A 20,419-nucleotide genomic window follows, 5' to 3' on the forward strand; every position below is an offset into this window, starting at 1 on the left:
AGGAAGAAATAAAAAACGAATTTGTTCCCGCTCATATTCCAGTAAATAGTTTCATGGTACCTCAAGGTTAGGAGATTGATTATACTAGTCCCTTTTCAATTACTGGCTGCACATTGTCTCTCCTTCCAAAATTGTCCTATTTGTGGCGTTCATTTTAAGAAATAAATTATTTTTATTACATCCCATTAATCTATGATGAAATAAAAAAATTTAAAATCAAATAAGAAGTGCCAAAATGAAAATTAAAATTACAAAAAAAAAAGAATATAAAATACTAAGTTCCAAAGACACAAATATTCTTATTTTATTCAAGAAAATACAAAATTTTGATAGTGGAAGTTTCTTTATTTATTATTTTATTTTTGGATCGATCCATTTAAATAGCCGAATCAAAATTATTTACAATTGACATCATTTATAAGTCACCCTCTCACAACAAAATAGAAGGAAGGACCACACTGACCACCAATTACAAGTATAGGATCCTGTATAATCAAGATTAAAATATAGTGGCAAACATGACTAAGTGTTGAAACTTAAGGGACCGTAAATGTATTTTACCCCCAAACGAAATCAGGTGGGCAGAGGCATTAGAAGAGGAAAGTCAGCAGTTGCAATCGACGACGGGAACTGAAAGAGGGAGCAGCACAGCAGAAAGGAAAAGATAAGATGTGTGGTAGAGTGCGTTGCACTCTCGGAGCCGACGACATCCCCAGGGCATGCCACCGCAACACCGCCACCGTCCGCTCCGTCAATATGGACCGGTAATCTCCCTCCCTGTCTATTGAAGTGTTGGTTTGTTGTTTGATATAATTTTGAGTTTCATTTTAGGTACCGCCCGTCTTACAACGCATCACCGGGTTCGAATTTGGCGGTTGTCCGTAGAGACGACGCAGCCAGTGGTGGGGACGGTTATGCTATCCACTGTATGAAGTGGGGATTAATTCCTAGTTTCACTAAGAAATCTGAGAAACCGGATTTCTACAAGATGGTATGTATTTATGTATGTGTATACGTATAGATGTATGTATTGTGTTTTTTTTGTATTTAATTATTATACTGTTGTTATTAATTATTAATTATTTTAGTTTTTAGAAAATTTGCATAATTTAATTTGTGATTGTGGAAAAATGCAGTTTAATGCACGATCTGAATCACTGAGCGAAAAGGCTTCTTTTCGACGCCTGATTCCAAAAAGCAGGTGTCTTGTTGCAGTAGAAGGGTGTGTTTTGTACCCTTTGGTTTGCTTATGATTACTTATCATCAATTATCAGTTCTATATTTTACTTGTGGATTGCTTTGAGTGAATTTTAATGAAGAGTATGCCGTAGCGGTAGCGGATCTTCCGACTTTGAATAGGCATTTGTGGATGCTGGTGATACAATGTGACTTGATTATGATTGTGTTTTCTTTCTAAACTATGGTTGGTTTTGTTAACATTAAAGTTGTCCTAACCTAATTTGCACTTGTTGTGAAACTGCAGCAATAATAATGAATATTGCACAAGAGAGAAAACTAGAAAAACACACAGGTTTAATGTGGTTTGGTACTGTGACTACATCCACAAGAGCGAAGAGTTTTTATTTCATGATTTGTCAAATTACGGTTACATAATGTGTATTTATAGTAGACCCTGGCCATCCTAGAAGTATTAGAAATTTTCTCAGTGCACTCCGCTTCACTCCAGCATGTCCATATGAGCCACATATTACAACAACATTTTTTGTGCTTACTTGAATACCAAGTAAATATGTGTGCATTTTTGTTCACTGATGCACTTGGAAATAGAAGTTTCAGTCTAGTTATGAATGACTTCATGCTTCAAATGGTTTTTCAGATTCTATGAGTGGAAAAAAGATGGGTCAAAAAAGCAGCCCTACTACATTCATTTCAAGGATGGTCGGCCTCTTGTGTTTGCTGCTCTTTATGATTCATGGCAAAACTCTGAAGGTGAATGCTCTTTCCATACTTCTTTGAGACATGACTTGTTGAAAAAATTAGCTCCTTAACAAGATGTCTGTCAAATCCTATTATTAACTTCCATCACATCTAGGAACTTGAAGCAGAACTTTCCAGTGAATAAAATAAGATGCTTATGCAGCTCTTAGTGTCAGTTTGATGATGTTTTTAGTCTATGATTACTAGTTCCCTAATAACGCATAAACTGTTAAAGATGATCTCGTTACTGTATGCTTTACTGCAGGCGAGATACTTTACACCTTTACTATAGTCACCACTGCTGCATCTTCAGCTATACAATGGTTGCATGGTGAGTGGTGCTTGTTTTAGTTTATTCTTGTTGTCTGTTTCAATTTTATGAGATGCGTGTATGCTATCTTATTATTTCCTAAATAGCACTAAACATTGCATCTTAGATAAACAAGGAGGGCCTTTTATATGTCAGGTTTTGTAGTCTTATGATGACAAAAAAATGAACCAAATCACAGTTCCAGCGCCTTCTGAATTGATTTATGAAATCTAAAGTCCTGCACATTCATCATTTAAGAATCACATGTGTGGAACTGGATAGAATGTTCAAAGAGATATATTCCAGTTGTTACTGCACTCACAAATATTGACCGGCAACTACATTAGCATGCATGGTATGCTAGGGTTTACTTGTCTGTCTCCAGATCATAGGGAACATTTATTAGAGCAGTAATTCTAATCATATAAGCATGGAAGAGAAGGAAGCTGCAGTTTCTTTTCTGGACTGTTTTATTTCCTCTCTTTACCATAACAAATTCGCCAGAAATGTTCAATGGTTGGTTCAAGAAGCAAGGGAGAAGGTGGACTATGAATTCTCAGGCAATTCATAAATCATGATAAAAGCTGCAAAACTATGGAAATCATCCAATTAATGAGTTGTGCATCGTGAATGAAAAAATGGAACTGGAGTCTTGCTACAGCTACATTATGCTTTCATGCTTGCAATGTTGATGATGAAGAAATCATTTCCTTGAATGTGGTTGTCAAAAACTCTTTACTTTGGTTGTCTCATTTCAGTTATTATCATTCTTTGCTGAAGTTGAGCTACTGAGTACTGAAAGTTTTTACTCGTACTACAGACAGGATGCCTGTTATTTTGGGTGACAAGGAAGCAACTGACATATGGCTAAGTGTTTCTTCCAATTCCAAATTTGATACGGTGCTTAAGCCTTATGGACATTCTGATTTGGTAAGAGCTCTCTTCGTTTAAGAAAAGATGCGAATACCATCTGGTAGTAGAGGAATGGTTCCACATTATCTTTCATTAACACCAATTTTAATCTTCAGGTATGGTACCCAGTGACACCTGCGATGGGCAAGCCATCTTTTGATGGACCAGAGTGTATTAAAGAGGTGCGGAAAGTCTACCTTTTCTTTAACATTTTGTAATTTTTCATTATTTGGCTCTTGAAAATGGAAAAAAATAAAACTATGGTGCTAGCAATGAGCTGTGGTATATTGGTGTATCTCTTCCTTGCTGTTTTCATTAGACATATGCCTAATTTGTTATTCCACTCAACGAATCGACTATTTATAATTTTTCAGCATCTCTTGCAGATACATTTGAAGATGGAGGAAAAGGGTACTATCTCAAAGTTCTTCTCACGAAAGGAATTTAAAGAAGAATCAAATCCTGAAGAAAGTACACATGGCAAATCTCTCAAGTTGGAACCAAAAAGTGTGAAAGAGGAGTATGAAAGTGAAGAGAAGTTAAAAACTCCATGCTCCGCTAAAACAGTGGACTATGATTTGAAATCAGAACTCGAGACTTTTTCACATGAGGGTGAAACGAAGTGCAGAACAAAACGCGACCGTGAGGAGGTGGTTGATTCAAAGCCGAAGACAGATGAAATTGTCAAACCACGGGCAAGTCCAGCAAAGAAGACGGCCAATCTCAAGAGCGTTGATGATAAACAGCCAACACTTCTTTCATACTTTGGCAAAAAATAGGATTCGTGCACCTGAAATTCAAAAATCACGAGCAAACTGTATATAGACACACTTCAACCCTAATTTCCTCGTGGTTGTCATCTCTGAGATCTAGATGAAAGCTTTATTGTACAACACAAGCCTACAGCACAGTTCAGCATGGGAGGTTTTGTGTTTTGACCTTTTTTTCTGCGTGAATCTGTTTGTACTTTAACTAGCACCTCCAATTGGCACCCTGTGTGCACAAGATAGCACTCCTTGTATCTAATTGGAAGCTACTGTTGGGATGATGCTACCGCGACTGCATGTAAAAAGTTAATTCTCTCTAGTATCTTTTCGCTGACCCCATGATTTTCTTCCTCTTACAGCGAGTTGGCAGTTTTTAGATTGCCTCGGCAAACACAAGGATATATAGTATTGATCAGAAAAAATAATTAGAGCCTTTTCTATTTACATTCTGGAGAAAAGAGAAGGCTCGAGTGCGTGACTGCTACTTGCCTACTACCGTGGCGCAGCACTAGAACATGCATGTTGGGTTGAGCAAGCGACTAGAGCGACGAAGAATGGAATTGGAGGTTATGTTGTCCGTCTCTGGTTGTCAAGCAGGGCAAGTTTGAGACACTAAAATAATGGGATAAATTGGGAAAATTAGCATATAAAATAGAAAAAATATTGGTGAATTTACATAGAAGCAAAAAGTTTTGATAAAATGCCATAGTTTAATCCAATCATACTTTGAAATAGCAATATTAGTGAATATTGTGTTTCTAAAAAATGATCAGATTATATTATTTCTAGCTAAACCAGTTTCTTAATTTGTAATGGTCAATTAAATCAATTAACCAATAAAAAAAATTTAGAATTAAAATTGTTAAAACTAGAGGATATCAATGTGATGTTTTATATCTAAAAATTTGATAGTTTGTATAGCAATGGAGTGACTATTATATAAAATCAATCTTCAAAAATTCTTGTAAAAATTTATACACAATCTAATAGTCAGATTAAAAGTTATTTATTTTTAAATTGTTATTCTAATCTGATGCTATTAAATTTTCTCTTAAACCTAAACTTGTTTTATTGATCCATAAATATATTTATTAAGTTATTCACATAATCTATTTTGAACATATTCTCATTTAGTTATAGCAAACTCAAGCTTCCTACTTAGAATCACTTGCTACCATGTTAACAATAATTTTTTGAAATTTTAATCAGATTCTATTTTTTAGTCTACAAGTTAGATAAAATTATGTATTTTAACTGATAATATATATTTAGAAAAAAAACTTCATGAAACAGTCAGCTAGTTAATATAACTGATCAACTAGTTGAGGTAGAAAATTAAAGCTTAACCATGTCACGCTTTAAAAATACATCATTACATCATACCAGATGTTGTTATTCTAAAATATGACATAATCAAACTATACTATTTCACTTTAGCATGGCAGCTGCTTTCCAAGTATAGCAAAGAGGAAAGTTGAAGCATTTGTTGATGTTCAGTGCTTCAATTTTGAGAATGTCCCTAACCCTGGATATTTCAATATAGAACTAGGAGCTTTTTTGCAAGAGGAAAAAGGGTTTGGCAAAGAGAAGATCGAATTTTGAACTTTCGGGGTTCATTGCGCAGGGCACTTGGCTCAAATAGATTGTTCTCATTCCTTGGCTACTGCAGCTAGCAATCTACCAAACTTCTGTAACCGCAAGGGCTGTAGGATCATGTACTAGCATTAGCTTCTCTATAGGCACAAGAGAATTCTAATTTTGAACTCATATTGAAGGAGATCGAAGACACTTCATGATGCCCAGCAGGAAAGAGTCATCATCCTGTTCTATGAGCCCCAATAACTAGTGAGTCAACTTCTAACACAGTTCTTAATACGTCCATGCAAGTTCCAACCCCATTCAAACAGCCCGTAACCCTGCTCTGTCAAATATAACCTAACCTAACTAAGAATGCTAGCGGAGCCATCATTGCTCAATTGCTAGGGCATATATTTCATGTATCTACTTGAAGCTGGATCAAGAACAAAACAAGTATTGCATAACTATATAGAAGATGATTTATAAAAAAAGGAGGAGAGAGCTACAGAATACTGGCCAAAATTTTCATCATACCAGAGAAAGGGTGATTCTTGATGTCAAGAATAAACCCTTCACCCATAAATCAAATCAATCCAATTACGAAGGCATATATCCATACTGAACAAGAATCACAACCAACCAAGATGAAACTTCTCTTAGACATCTCTAACAAAAGCTTCTAAAGTCTCGGTCAAAAGAGAGGGATCATGGTCTGCATAACCTGTCTCTCTTCAAACTAATACACACGCATTCCCTGCATGTATAGATAGCCTACATTTTGAAAGACATTCCATTTGACATACTTCACACTAATAAAAACTACAGCAGGTGGTACATTTTGCGCTCACACGTTCGACAAACCTAAAAGAGCATATTTCCGCCAGACTCCACATAGTATCTTCATGAACCTCAGTTCACAACTAGGAAATTCATGTAATCTATGACCATGGGCTGCACATTCAATACAATAATATATATACCTATGTAAAATTTTGATCATTCAATTGATGCTAGTGTGAGGTTTGGGATTTAGCAGACACTCTCATTTGAACAAAAAAGATCAAAACTCACATTTTAACTTTCCTTGCACATATTATATGCAAAAACTTGCAGGTCATTGTTTCATTGAAACAAGTTGCACTTCTTTTCCCATCCCAAGGAACCGGAATGCACATTCAGGGTAGAAACATTAAAAGATAAGCATTTAGAATTCAATTTGAAACATCAAGTTCTATATGAACAAACCGAAATCAAACTTCAAGTATGCTGCCAAACTATCAAGAACGGGCTGGAAAAAGCAAGCTACACAGCATCAATACAAATAAAAGAAGCATGTAATCGCCGGAACGAACATAAATAAGTCACCAGATTCTAACATGAAAACAACGTTCATAAAATCTATATATCTATTACAGTATCAATACCACTAGGTAACACTCCCAATTCCCAAAGCTCAAAAAGAAGCCAACTTTAAAACCTATTGCTTACTCAGTAAAATTGGTTTGCAAAGCGATTCCTCTTCAGTACATTCCTCTGCTGCTGTTAAGAATGGAACCAAGTGTGCCCAAAACCGCGAAAGCCAAAAGCGGGCTAACATCAAGAGTATCGAAGATTGGAGGAATTATATTTCTAAACAAGTTCAAATAAGGATCACACAAGTCCCTTATAGCTGATAAGGGCTGACGGTCCCAAGGAATGTTAGGGAACCAACTAAGCAAAACCCTGACCATCAAAACCCCACTATATATATCGAGCCATTTAGCCAAACCGGCCGCAACCACCGTCAATGGGGTGTTTAAATACCCGGTAGGACGGTCTTTAAGTGCCGCGAAGAAAAAGGGGCCCACTGAGTGAACCAGGTTGCTTTGTAGAGCACGAATCGCCATGAGTTGATCAGGAGTAGGGAAAAGATTATGTGAAAGAACGAATTTTTGGATTGAAGCGACGAAGATGCGTGAGAGAGAGAGAGCTAGGGTTAGGATAGTAGCGACGGTTCGAGTTGACCCGATGAGTTGGGGTTGTGACTCGGTGGGGATTTGTGTGGATTGGGGGGAGAGGTGAACCCTATGGATACGTTGTTTGGTGGTGCTAGTCGGAGACAGTGATGGTTTAGGGAACTTGAGAGCGAGAGATAGGGGGTTTTGTGATGGCAGACAGAGGGTGGTGGTGGTGAGAGGAAGGCGGCGGGATAGGTTAGAGTGGGAGGGGAGGAATGGGGCGCGGAGCACTGCGCCGGTTTGGGAGGAAAGCATCATTGCCATTTTTTGTTTGCTTTGTTATGGAGATATCGTCGGTTTTTCGATGGCTAAAACGATGTGGTGATGACTATCAAAGGGAGAAATCGATAAGGTTTATGCTATCTGGGTTTTCGATTTTCACTTTTCTTTTATCATTAATTTTAACGGCTACAGTATTCTTGATAAGGATTGTTTTAGGAATAAATTTCAATTAACTTTTTGTTAAAATTTAAATTATTTTTTTATTTTTAAATTTTTTTGGTGATATTAAAACTAAATTTTAAAAATAAAATATATATTATTTTGATATTTTTTAAATGAAAAATACTTTAAAAAACAACTATTATTATATTTTCAAATACCCTTAATATTATTTTAATAAAAAAATAACTCAAATACTCAATCATCCATGTCGAGGAATATAGCCATGATTCTCTGGTTACTTGTGTGTTTAATAATGTAATAATGTTGTTTTTTTTAAATAATTTTTTTATTTTTAAAACCAACAATTTATAAATGTTAAAAAATTAAAAAAACATGTAAAAAACTTACCACACTTTAGTGCAATTATTAAAAAATGTTTGAAGGTATATTAATAGTTATTTTTTAAAGTGTTTTTTATATGAATATATTAAAATAATATAAAAAAATTAATAAAAAAATAGAAAACAAACTGTTTGTCAATTCTCTGACGGTGGTTGCTAATAACACATCGCGAGAGAAACATTGGAGCATCAATAATGAGGAATTGGAGTTGAGAAAAACCATAACGAGAGTTAAAATCACCGGTGCTCTTGTAGCGGTAAGAATTCTTTTCCCTGGTCATGTGATTCATGTCAACTGCAATTTCAAGAAATGCTCCCTGTTGGACGTTGACCACTTCATCAGTGATTAACCCATTAATTGATTCATCTTTACTTTTCCACAACCTACAACTTTGTCTACAGAGGCTTAACGTCATCGGTTATCGCACAGAAATAAAGCTCAGCGTCCATTCACAAAAATGGCTACGCGTGTGGGGTTAAAAGAGTTAAAAAAGCTACCCGATTAGAGTACCTAATATGCCTGTAGCTGAAGTCGTACGTGATAGACTAGACGAGAGGAGAGGAGAGAGAGGCTCTGCTTGCTTAATTGCTTGCAGAGTGGTGAACCCCAAGAAAGGAAGAGACCAACTCAGCTTTATCGATAAATCTTGCATTGGAATATACACTCTCTGATGATCTGCGACAAAGTAGCCAGGCAAAGCAAAAACCCTGAAAGAAGTTAAAGATATATAATAATATAAAAAGAGAGAACCCAGAAGAAAAAGCAACCTCACCTTGTTGCCCCATCATTCTCTCTCTCTCTCAAGTCTGACCTTACCTCTTTGTTTTCCTGTCTTCTACTGTGAAACTTCGTTATCTGAGTTGTTTTATCCTCCCTTTTTACCTCTCAGTTCAAGTTTTCTATATGCCTTTTACTTTTTCCACAAGCTCAGGCTTCGTTTGTTTATGAGTTTATGGGGTCCGTGTTTTGTTTCAATGATAAACTTAAATATATTTAGTTAATTAATATATATTATATTCTTACACGATTCCATTAGAAACTCTCCTTTAGCTAATAAAAAAACATAGTTTATATCTTTTATTAAACTTAATCTTTCAAACTGCACAGCAAAAACTAGGACGATGCCAAACAAGCCGCAGAGCTCAACCTCTTTTCCCCTTTTAAATTGATGTTTTGCACCCACGCTTGCACTCACAAGACTTACAGTCACACCCCAGAACAAAACAAACTAGAAAGAGTACGATCCAAACATCTCCCAAGATTCCAACGCTTCTCTGCTCCAACACCATTAATGGAAGTAAGTGCAGTTTGTTCTACTTTGCTCTTTGTTTCACACATTTGTTACAAAATATATAAACTCTCCATTCTTTCTGTCTCTTTGCTCTTCTTATAAAGTTCTCTTCTCTTGCTTATTGCATTATGCACTGACTTCTTGGTTTTTTTTTTGGTGGGCTAGGATTATTATTATTCAAGGAGCCATGTGCCAGCATTTGGAAGCTGGGACTGGAACAATGATACGCCTTTCACTCAGTGCTTTGAATCAGCCAGGCAAGCAGGTCTGCTTCGTTACAGTTACTCAGAAGATCGTGATCTCTATGTTGCTGGTGATCTCTATGAGAATGATGTTGTCACTCCTACCATGATCGTGGTTCCTCGCCGTAGGGTATGTATATATATGAAGCATATCATTGTATTTCTTCCATCTTTCGGCCCTCGACAATTTTTCTAGCCTTGTTTCAGAAAAAAAGACATTTATTCTTAAAATTTTATTATTAGATGATTATTTAACATCATCAAACAATCGTAAAAAGGGAGCATATTATTTTTCCATGCCTAGTTTCCGGGTATTTTTTTGTTTTCTGCTTTCTTCATCATCTTTCTTCATGCTCATGAATGAAGGGATCATGAAAGGTGGTGGTGGGGCTAGAGTGACAAGCAAAAGTTCAGAGAAGAACGGGGAAGAAAAGAAGATTCATTAAAAGAAGTTTAAGTAAAGGGGGCATGAACTAGGGGAAATAACCATATGATGTGTAGAGGATGCATTAAGCTTTTATCGATTGCTTTTCATTCATAAATTTTTTTAAAAAAAATTATGGCGTGCGGGTCATGTTTCCAAGAAAAAGAAAACAAAAGAAATATTAAAAAAAAAATCCTCCAAACTCTTATGACAACGAGGGCTAGTCTAGGGCCTAGGCATTGATGGATGCCATGGCTAAGCTAACTGGCAACACATATAAAATTAATTATAGTTCCATTGATAGCTTCATTCGGGAAATGCTGGTTACAATCGATGTATCTTTCAGGAAAAAATGCGCCGCCCTCGTGCCAAAGAAGAGAAAAAGGAGCAAAACTGGGCGGTGACAAGTGATGTAAAGGAATCGCCAAGCCCACCTCCGATGTCGGCCAGGCCGACACCTAAGCCAGTTGATGAGGACTTGTATAAAATCTCACCGGAGCTCCTTTATGCAAAACGCAAAAAGGTAGGGTTCACGTTACTTTTCTTATCCTTCTTTCAAATTGAGATCCCATTACTACTTTGCTTATAAAATATATTTTCTTTTTATTTACATACCTCACAAAGCTATATTAGTTTCTTCTTTTTTGACTTTCATTAAGTTTTGATTTTTTTCTCGTGCAGAGGGGAGGGCTGTGCTTCTTTTCAAGCTGCTTGATGCCCCCCTGTGCTCTTTGAAGGCTGTAGGACCGCGTAAATATATTTATATTAATTATATATTATATATCATAGTAAGGGGATGAGAAGCACATATTATTTAGTGCCCGTTTGGTAACGCTGTTAAGTGTGTTACTGGCCGCATTACCAAACGTAACCTTAATGTGACAGAAATCATGTTATATTACTACCTAGTTAGCAAGCTAGCTGAGACTTGTGGCCGAGTGGTGAAGGGTTGTTTTTCATTTCCTTTGTTTCGGGTGGTTCCTTTTTTTCTTTTGTTCTTTGAAAGTCCCTATGGCATTTGAAAATAGGGACGAATTAGAAAGGTTTTAAAAAGATAAGGGGGGGTTATTGATGTGGGGTAAGTTTGTATTCCCTTTATGTGGAAAAGAAAAGGAAAAGGGCTCTCAAGCAATTTCATCCTCTGCCTTTAGTTCTTTCTTTCTCTCCTTTCCAAATCCAATTTAGAGTAACTCGTGCGTGGACTGACTGGCTGACTGATCAAATAATTTGTGTGATATCAGCATACCAAAGTGCTTCTTTTACCATCAAGTGTACCTCCATGGAATTTGAAACTTTAGAAGGAAAAGATGTACTGCTAAATTTCTTGTTCGGTGTTGCTATGATTTTAAAGTTCAACGGTTATCTGTTAACCTTCAATTGTTATTCGTCACAGAAAAAATTGAAAAAATATTTGTCTGATATGACCTTTGTCATAATTTATTTTTTGAATAAATAATAAAAAATAAATGAATAAAAATATATTTAAGAATTGAATTGGGACAATCTAAAATTTAAAATTTGAAGATGAAATTATTAAATTTAAGAGTTTAATTGATTAAGAGGTTAATGGAAGAATTAATGAGTTTGAAGAGTTAATTAAATTTTGATTTAATTAATTAAAAAAATTAAAAATTTAATTGAAAAAATACCAAAGTTTGAAGCTAATTTAAAAAAAAATTGTTAACCAATTAATTGAATAGTTTACAAACCCACCGTTGTGTATGTAACTCAGGGATTCAAATTGAATTTAATCCAAGGGTATAATTAGAAATTAATTATTACATATTAAGATCCCAATTGATTGAGTTTAAAACGTTTAGGGGCCAAAGTGAAAAATAACCATTCCCAAAGACAAACGGTGCCGTTTGGAAGCACTGTTCATCATCCCTTTCGTTTCGCACGGAGAAAGCCGATTCAATAGGAAATTTGCAGGAAATCATGGACCACGTCTTCTGCCCACGATCCCATTCGTGATTTGAAAACCAAGTCTTGCAAAGACAGGACTGGTTTTGAAGCTCTCGAGCTCGATCAAAAGGAGAGCTGAACCAGAGAAAAGAGGGGGCGCAGAGAAAAAATATGACGACGGGAATTGGAGAAAAACAAGGAAGGAAGAACCGGTGGACGAGAAGAAAGAAACAACACAGGAACCAGAGAAGAAAATGGAGAAGACGGACAGAGGGGAGTGGACTGGAAGAGGGGGAGGAAAATAGAGGAAAGCCCAAAAAACAAACGAGGAAAAACCCAGAAAAAGAGGAAAAAAACAGAGAGGGGCGAATAGAAAAAACCAGAGAGAGGGTATAGTGAAGGAAGAATAAACAAACAGTATAAAAAACACAACACAAAACCCAAACCCAAATTTGGAAGTAGAAGCCAGCACCGTTCTCAGTTCTTCATCACAAGGACTGAAGAAAGCAAGAAAAAAACAAAGAAGAAGAAACAGAGGGCAGGAAAGCAAAGGTAAAAGGAGGAATTCCAGTTTCCTAGCAACGAGGGTCTCCACTGATCTTCGCCTAAAACTCTAACACTCTTGTAGAGCAATCTTCGGCACTATAAGCTCTCTTCCTTTTCATTCTCTTTGAATCTTTAGTGCATTTACCTTTGCACTGTGCCTCTCGCGAGGTGCGTGTCTGGCAACGGTGGACAGTTTTATTATGCCTAAAAAAAAACAAGGTGATGTGGAAGGAATTTTGGATTTAATCTTGAAATTATAATTAATATTTAAAATTTATTATTTAGTATTATAATAATTAAGAATTTATAGTTTATAAAATTTTGGATAAAAAGCTTGCTGTGCAAAGAGAAAATAGTATATCCTAGTTTAGATAAATTATATTGTTGTTTAATTATTTTTCTAAGTTGAGTTTTTATTTTTTGATTTTTTTTAAGGTTTAAAGTAGTTCTCCCTTTATGAGGGAGTTTCTATAGTGTAAATATATAACCCGATATTATGAAAAATTAAATTTTTTTGGAAAATCACGATTTTTGAAAAGATTTTTGAATTTTTTTGTTTTTTTATGTGTCTATATATTAATTAATTAATTAATTATTATTTAATCATGTGGATGGGGTCAAAGTATAGACCCAAAAATAGGTGGGTCGGACTCGACCCAAAATGGCTGGGCTAGACTCGGCCCACATATATTTCTTCAACTTGGGGATGGGCTGGACCTGGCTTAGCCAATTGGGCTGGGCTAAAACAGGTCCACCCCGAAGCAACTTAGTCACTGGCAACCCAGTGACTAAGTTGCATGAGAGACTAAGTTACATAAGATAGTGCAACGTGAATTATAATTCACGTTGCACTGTTCTCATGTACAAAGAAGGAAAAAAATGAAGAAGAGTGGAGGGAGGCTTACCCGGAGTTGGGGAGCTAGCTGACGAACTGGCGGTGAAGAGAACGGTGGTTGGCTTCAATCGTCGCTGGAAGAAAAAAAAGAAATAGAGGCCTGTGAAGGAGAAGGGAAATTCGTGGTTGGAGTTGTTGGAGTGGTGGAGGAGAAAGTTGCTACTAGCTGCTTTTGGAAAGAAAGGGAGCTTCACGGCAGGGTGGTGGTCGCTGCTTCTGCTGCTGCCACACCCGTCAGGGTCATGGTGGCAGAGAAGAAGATTTTTACAAAGGAGAGAGAGAGAGAGAGAGAGAGAGAGAGAGAGAGAGAGAAATGTTGCAAACACTATATGAGATGTTTTGAAGGCCACTTGAGGTAGAGGTGACGGCCAGAAGACAAGAAATGATGGTGGTGGTGGCTGAAAGCCCTGGTGAAGAGAGAAAGAAAAAAAAGAGGCAGTTGCAGGAAAATTTGGCAGGGAAGGCTGGTTTTCGGCCAACTTCAGGTTTGATCTTTTTTCCTCCCCTTTCAATGTGAAATCTACTCCTGTTTATAGGGGTGGAAGAGGTTAATCTTATCTTTACAGGAGAATAATTGTCAGCCCTTGATTCTCTTGAGAAGGAGCCAAACCGTTGGCTCAAAGTAAACATGGTGCACTGTCATTCCAGTGCTGCAAGCTGCCTGAAGTGGTCTCTTTGGAGTGATACCACGTCCATTTATATGCTAGGGAGCCAGTGACAACCATACCTGGACACAGAGGGATGACTGGTGATCAATTTTGTGCAAGGTTTAGCAAATTTGATGGACATTAAATAAATTAAATGCACCTGCAAAGGAGGTGATTGAACCAGTTTTTAGAAAAAAATGAAGAAGATAATGATAGTGACTAGATGATATATTGTCTGGTCCTTTTTTTAAAAAACCTAAAACAACGTCATTTTAGGTTTAAATTAGGGATTTTTCTGAAATTCAAAGAAGTCCTTTGTCTTTCAATTTTGTGCAATTGTACCTCTAATTGACTTAAACTTTTCATTTAATGCAATTACACCCTTGCCGAACTTCAATTGGAACCCTGGATTTACGCGCCTTTTGCACATTAGTTCTTGGTCTCGGATTTATACAATTTAACCCCTAATTGACCATTAAACTTTCAATTTCTTCGATTTAACCCTTGATTTTTATCAATTAGGCCCCTATAGTCCGATGCCTTTTGCAAATTAGCCCTTGGCTGTGAATTTCTTCAATTTAACCCCTAAGTGACCCAAAAACTTCAATTTTCTTGTAATTTAGCCCCTGATTTCAATCAATTAACTTAATGAAAATTAAATTTGATCTCTTAAAATTTCAATCTTCTTAATTAAGCTCAAAGTAGGCTCCCAAACTTAATTTTTTACCAATTAAGTCCCAAATAAAATTAATTTGACCCATTTAAAGTGTAATTAAGTCCTTGCACTTAATTAAATCCTTCAATTAGACCCATTCTTAAACATAATTAAAATTTAATTTGGCCCATAATTAAATCAAACTGACCTAATAAAAATTTAATTATGCCCTTAGACTTAATTTTTATACAAATTCATCCAATAATAATTTAATTTGACCTTCAATTTGTATTTTCTTTTCCATTCTCGGGTCTTGAATTTCATCCAAAATTGCAGCTTGATTTTTTTCTATTTTTGTAGTCTTTCTTATACTGCTTTCTCCACATTGCCAGCCTTTGTTTTATTTTTTTTATTTAGAAAAAAACAGTGATTTTTAGAAAATAACCCAAAATTGGGTTATGACACCATGCACCCGTGAACAAGTTCACGCGTGCTTTGCCCAACCGGGTCACTGGCTTGGACTAGTGTCAGGGTCGGGCTGGCTGGGTCAAGCCTAGCTGAAAAAAATAAAAAAATAAAAAAATATGTGTATACATGAATAAAAATAATATAAATTTATTTTATTTCTTTATTCACTGATGTTAGAGTTAGAAATAAAAATACTGATTTAAATTTATTTTTATTATATTTTATTTCATTTAGCTAAAAAAATAATAAAAAATATGTACATGCGTAAAAATAAATTTAATTTATTTGTTTATTCAGTGAGTTAAAGTTAGAAATAAAAATATTGATCTAAATTTATTTTATAGCTATGTGATATTTACCAACGTAAAAGTTGGAAGTATATGTAGTTGAATATTTATTGGCGTTAGAGTTGATAATATTATAAGCAAATCATCATAACATAAACTAATAAATGTTTAACGATTTAAGAAAAAATCAGTAATGCAGTCTGTCTCAGGCAGAACATTTAGGGGGTGATAATATTTTTTCTTTTATGTAATTAATTTCAAACCATAAAATCTTTATTGACCAGTTAGGATTTCTAGTGACCGTTCTTTTCTATGAAATTTTTTAAGGGCGCCACAATATCAAGTACGACAACCTTGTTAAATCAATAATTTATTAACTTTGTTTTAATAATTTTTAATTAAAATTGTGTTGTTTTGATATTTTATAAAGGAATTTTTTTAAGGCAACAATTTGGGTTTATCTCTTCCTAATTTTTTTTCCCATTGATTTTCAAATTGGTTTTAAAAAGTAGTATGGTTTTAAGGTGTTGTTTTATCTAACATCAGAACATGAAACCAAAGCCTATAGTCAAGTGCTATTGAAATCATAATGCAAAATCTTTTAAAATAATTTTTTTTTTATGATTTCTTTTTCCAACTCTTTGTTCAAGTAAAGTGGTCTAGCATGTAGCCTACCTAAGTATAATAAGAGGTCTATTTTGTTAGTTCATCATTATTTTTTTATTTATATATATAAAACAATACACAGGAGTTAATGTAGATATTATAATGTAAATATAATAAACATTTTATAAATATATACAAGCCTATAATAATACTATATATAATATACCATCTCAAAATGATGGTTGAGATTCAACTCGAGACTTGAACTTAAAATTAGAAAAGGTAAGGAAAAAAGGCTTGGTAAAAAAAGATAATTCTTAAAAGAAGTAAAACAAATTTGAATGGTTTTGATAGCAACTTTATCGCATATAATATAATAACAACCACAGCATGTTTAATATAAATATAAAAGATAGGTTTCATAGATAAACAAGTGTTTGTCTTATGACTATAATAATGATTTATCATATGTTTTGATATAAGCATATTTACAACATTTAAGAAATCATCAAACAAGGAAGGATAGAATTCGCAAAGATTAAGAACAAAAAACTTTTTAAAATTACGATATCGACTTTGCTAATCAAGAATTTGTAATATGATTTTTCCAATAATAAATTAAAATTTTTAATATATAAGAATATTATATAAAATAAATTTATTATATAAGTCTAATACATGTAGTCTATTAATCAAATATAACAGGTAATTAAGTATAATAAGAATATAGCAGATATGTAATAGGAATATATTAGGATTGGTCATGAAAAAAATAGTTGGCATAATCAAAATATAATCCAAGTATTGTGTGTTAATATCAAGACAAGAAAAAAAATACAAATATAGTCGAATAATAAGATTTTTCTTTATTAAGAAGAAAATGTAGTAGTTATAATAATAATGATATGATGATGATGATGATAATGATGATGATAATAATAATAATAATGAAACTGATAAAAAAAATTCAAACATAAAAGAATTTTTTTATAGCCATATGAACAATCAATTATATACTATAATAGTCAAGTGATTTCTAAAACCTTTAAAAATAAATAAAAAACTCTTACCCTCTAGCTAATGGTATTAATTATTTTATATTTGGTCGGAAGTAATTTTTGATATTTAATATTTTTAATTATAATAAAATAAAAAAAAATATCCTTAAGGATAAAAGAACCAACATAGCAGAGGCAAGGATATCTCACTTATTTTATTTTTATATAAATAATCAAATTACATATTCGCTCATAAATCCAAGAAAAGTAAGTGATTGGGGTCTAAGGTACTATGGTTTTTTTTTTTTGTTAATTATAAGGTTGATTGATAATAATAACATAATTTAATATTAAAATAATATTTCTAAATTTTAAAAAATCTAGACATGTTGGGGCCATCACGAGCTTTGAATGACACATAAAATGATTTTTAATGGTCAAAAATAGATTTTTAGCTTGTTAGTTTATTCTTTAGTATCTCCTTCCATGATGAATGGATAACGTGCATTGTTCAAGATTCAGCAGTATTCTCTTAACCTTAATTAATATAATTTTAGATTTATTATTACCGGTTTTTAATATCATTTTTCGAAGCGAAAGCCAATAGCCACGATAAAAAAAGAACAGCCCCCCACGGGAGAAAGAATAGTAATTGAAGGCAAAAAAAACCCAGTAAATGCTCTGTCTTTTGGTTGAGGCGTGCAGGAGTTCATCATGACCAGTCTTCTTCCCTTCCTTGACATCATCATTTATTTCCTCTTTGAACGTACTTGTCAAGTAATCATATTCTGAAAAGTCTCGAATCCCTTAATCAATGCCATGAACGCGAGCATAGAGCTTGTATGGTGTTCAAGATTCAAAAGCAAAACCAGAGGAATCTGAGCGAGGTGACTGCCTGACGATACTCTTTCACTTGATTAGATGTGTATGGTCATGGGTTCATCGAGGGGATCGATCGGACCTCTAAACTCGAGCGTGTGTTTCTTCTTTTTTTTTCTTTGGTACTAAGGAAATATCCTTGAGCTGTTTAATTATGTAATTTTTTTTAAATAAATTAACATTTTTATTTATTAATATTTTAATGTTTGAGTAATTTTGATCCTTTTATTTCTTAAAACACTTTTTGCAGTTTTAAGCAATTTTCCTATTACAACCTTATATACAATTGGATGGATTGTACATGTTTTATTTTTTTTAATTTAATCTACTAATTCAAAACGAAAAGAAAAATCTTCCTTGTACAATAAGGAAATAAAATCAAACCGCCTCTCCACGTCAGTTCCTTGTATATTGTGTTGACAAGGAAAATTCTGTGTCTGCATGTTTTACTTCGCTTAGTAGCACTACAAATCTCTGGTTATTTCTTTCTTTTTGAGCGATTCTTACGCTTATATTATACACATTCCCTCTTCCTTCTTCTTCTTCCAAGGTTAATTCTGGTTTCTTGATCTTTTCTTGGGTATTGTTCCTTGATCATCACTGGTCTTTGTGCAATGACAACGATCGTAGCTGCTGATGCCGACGCTGGTTTTCCCAGTTCGAAAGATTCTGGCCCAGCTCCGGCAATGACTTTTTGGTACGTGTTCTTGCTCTACATTGATTCTTTAATCACTTCTTGGTTTGATATAACTCTTGAGAAGAGAAATTATATTCCTTCTTTCTTGTTGTTGATTGTTTTGGGTTTTTACCTGTTTATCAAAATTAAATTGAGGAATCAATAGGGTATATGTTCAAGCATGTTATTAGCAAGGCACCATGCCGCCGATGCCTCCTCCTCCTCCTCCTCCTGCCCGCATGGCATAATCTTTCACACTACTCGCCTCTTCTTTCCTGGGTACCATGATTTTGAGTTGAAGATGTTATTTAGCCACTGTGGGGTTTACCAAGATCAATAATGATTAATGGGTGCGGATGGATTTTGGGTTTTTTTTTTTTTGAAAAACAATAACAATACCAATAAGTTTTCCTTGAGAACATAGGTTATGGTTTGGTTGCTGAAAGTAACCGCGCAATAGCTACTCAGATTCTTTTTTGGTTTCTTTTATCAACGTGTGTTTTCTTGTCCTTTTTTTTTTTTGGATAATTTTTAGTGGTTAGTATTGTGGTGTAAAACGCGTTTTAAAAGTGTCGTTTAACTTTACAATATATTATAATAAGTTTTTTTTAATTTTTTTTTAATATTAACATATCAAAATTATTAAAAAAATATCAATTTAATTTTTTTTTCAAGTAAACCGCACACAAAGCTCTGTTTGGTTGGTACTAAAATGTGGTGAAAAATACTTTTCAATTGATTATATTTTCAAAAGTTATTTGGTTTTAATTGCTTGATCTTGTTTTTCCATATTAAATTTTGAGAAAAAATCCAATTTAAAACTTACCTCATTTCAAACCACAACAGCAATATATATATATATATTACAATGTCAAAATTTACCCACTAAGTCCACCTTATGTTCTTCGCCTAAAGTGTGCCTTTTATTCCAATGATGATTTGGTTTTCATTAACAGGACGAGTAAATGGAAGGGTTGGCTTACTCAGGTTGAGGGATTGGCTAATGCAAACATGAAAGTGACTGAAAACAAGCTAACTGTGGCCTCCAAAAAGACCTGCGTTTGTGCACCAACTAGCCATGCTGGTTCATTCAGGTGCCATCTTCACCGAACTACTAGAAGTACTACTGCTCAAATGTCAGAGGAGTATAACAGTGAGAAGGAAAGTAGCGAAAATCTTGACTTCATGAAGATGATCCTGTATCGCAAGTTCTCCAACGAAAAACCTCAGTTATCAAGGTTTGGCAGGGCTGCTGCTGCGGCTGTTAACAATGCTTATAGCAATTCTAATTAATAGCTTGAAATCCACAAGGTGTAGATGACCTTTCTGTCTCGCCCGAGTTTTCAATTGGTAAAATGTAAATGACTGGAGTCGGATGCTATGCACATATTCTTTTGCTTTCTCAGTCATATAATACTAAAATATATATATATATATAGCGAGTGCTATTCCTTCTTCTGTCTATGCTCTTTTTTCATTTTTCTTTTGAATGTGATGAGGCACTTGAGGTCCCTCCATCTGTGGAGTCAAAGGGATAGATAACAGGCATAGCATAGAAGGAAACGAAAAAACATGCTGCAGCTCGTAGTATGTTTGGCCAATATAACAGAGA

At 34.5% G+C, this 20,419-nt stretch overlaps 4 protein-coding genes across 4 annotated transcripts; 3 read left to right on the plus strand and 1 right to left on the minus strand.

Annotated features, from left to right (window-relative positions):
- Positions 1–586: 586 nt before the first annotated feature.
- LOC105125695 (embryonic stem cell-specific 5-hydroxymethylcytosine-binding protein-like) lies at positions 587–4,246 on the plus strand. The gene is made up of 8 exons (XM_011026258.1): positions 587–764; positions 832–991; positions 1,137–1,222; positions 1,838–1,950; positions 2,204–2,269; positions 3,069–3,178; positions 3,277–3,342; positions 3,547–4,246. Exons 1-8 carry the CDS (start codon positions 670–672, stop codon positions 3,937–3,939), a joined length of 1,089 nt encoding a protein of 362 aa, XP_011024560.1. The 5' UTR covers positions 587–669; the 3' UTR covers positions 3,940–4,246.
- Positions 4,247–6,758: 2,512 nt separating this feature from the next.
- LOC105125696 (uncharacterized) lies at positions 6,759–7,878 on the minus strand. The gene has a single exon (XM_011026259.1). The coding sequence runs from the start codon at positions 7,764–7,766 to the stop codon at positions 7,026–7,028; it is 741 nt and encodes a 246-aa protein (XP_011024561.1). The 5' UTR covers positions 7,767–7,878; the 3' UTR covers positions 6,759–7,025.
- Positions 7,879–9,373: 1,495 nt separating this feature from the next.
- LOC105125697 (uncharacterized) lies at positions 9,374–11,399 on the plus strand. The gene is made up of 4 exons (XM_011026260.1): positions 9,374–9,585; positions 9,745–9,951; positions 10,592–10,768; positions 10,927–11,399. The coding sequence occupies exons 1-4, from the start codon at positions 9,457–9,459 to the stop codon at positions 10,978–10,980; spliced, it is 567 nt and encodes a 188-aa protein (XP_011024562.1). The 5' UTR covers positions 9,374–9,456; the 3' UTR covers positions 10,981–11,399.
- A 7,119-nt stretch (positions 11,400–18,518) lies between these two features.
- Positions 18,519–20,207, plus strand: LOC105125698 (uncharacterized). The gene is made up of 3 exons (XM_011026262.1): positions 18,519–18,608; positions 18,736–18,828; positions 19,764–20,207. The coding sequence occupies exons 2-3, from the start codon at positions 18,746–18,748 to the stop codon at positions 20,098–20,100; spliced, it is 420 nt and encodes a 139-aa protein (XP_011024564.1). The 5' UTR covers positions 18,519–18,608; positions 18,736–18,745; the 3' UTR covers positions 20,101–20,207.
- The last annotated feature ends 212 nt before the right edge of the window (positions 20,208–20,419 follow it).

The sequence above is a fragment of the Populus euphratica genome, unplaced genomic scaffold (genome assembly GCF_000495115.2).
Source record: "Populus euphratica unplaced genomic scaffold, PopEup_1.0 scaffold58.1, whole genome shotgun sequence".
Lineage (NCBI taxonomy): Eukaryota > Viridiplantae > Streptophyta > Magnoliopsida > Malpighiales > Salicaceae > Populus > Populus euphratica.

What these genes read in the sequence shown, in the direction of transcription:
- LOC105125695 (XM_011026258.1), top strand. Translation starts at nt 670, where the DNA reads ATGTGTGGTAGAGTGCGTTGCACTCTCGGAGCCGACGACATCCCCAGG. An exon ending in AACCGGATTTCTACAAGATG is followed by an intron (nt 992 to 1,136) that starts GTATGTATTTAT and finishes GGAAAAATGCAG; the next exon opens with TTTAATGCACGATCTGAATC. An exon ending in TGTCTTGTTGCAGTAGAAGG is followed by an intron (nt 1,223 to 1,837) that starts GTGTGTTTTGTA and finishes ATGGTTTTTCAG; the next exon opens with ATTCTATGAGTGGAAAAAAG.
- LOC105125696 (XM_011026259.1), bottom strand. Translation starts at nt 7,766, where the DNA reads ATGGCAATGATGCTTTCCTCCCAAACCGGCGCAGTGCTCCGCGCCCCA.
- LOC105125697 (XM_011026260.1), top strand. Translation starts at nt 9,457, where the DNA reads ATGTTTTGCACCCACGCTTGCACTCACAAGACTTACAGTCACACCCCA. An exon ending in CTCCAACACCATTAATGGAA is followed by an intron (nt 9,586 to 9,744) that starts GTAAGTGCAGTT and finishes TTGGTGGGCTAG; the next exon opens with GATTATTATTATTCAAGGAG. An exon ending in TTTATGCAAAACGCAAAAAG is followed by an intron (nt 10,769 to 10,926) that starts GTAGGGTTCACG and finishes TTTCTCGTGCAG; the next exon opens with AGGGGAGGGCTGTGCTTCTT.
- LOC105125698 (XM_011026262.1), top strand. Translation starts at nt 18,746, where the DNA reads ATGACAACGATCGTAGCTGCTGATGCCGACGCTGGTTTTCCCAGTTCG. An exon ending in GCTCCGGCAATGACTTTTTG is followed by an intron (nt 18,829 to 19,763) that starts GTACGTGTTCTT and finishes TTTCATTAACAG; the next exon opens with GACGAGTAAATGGAAGGGTT.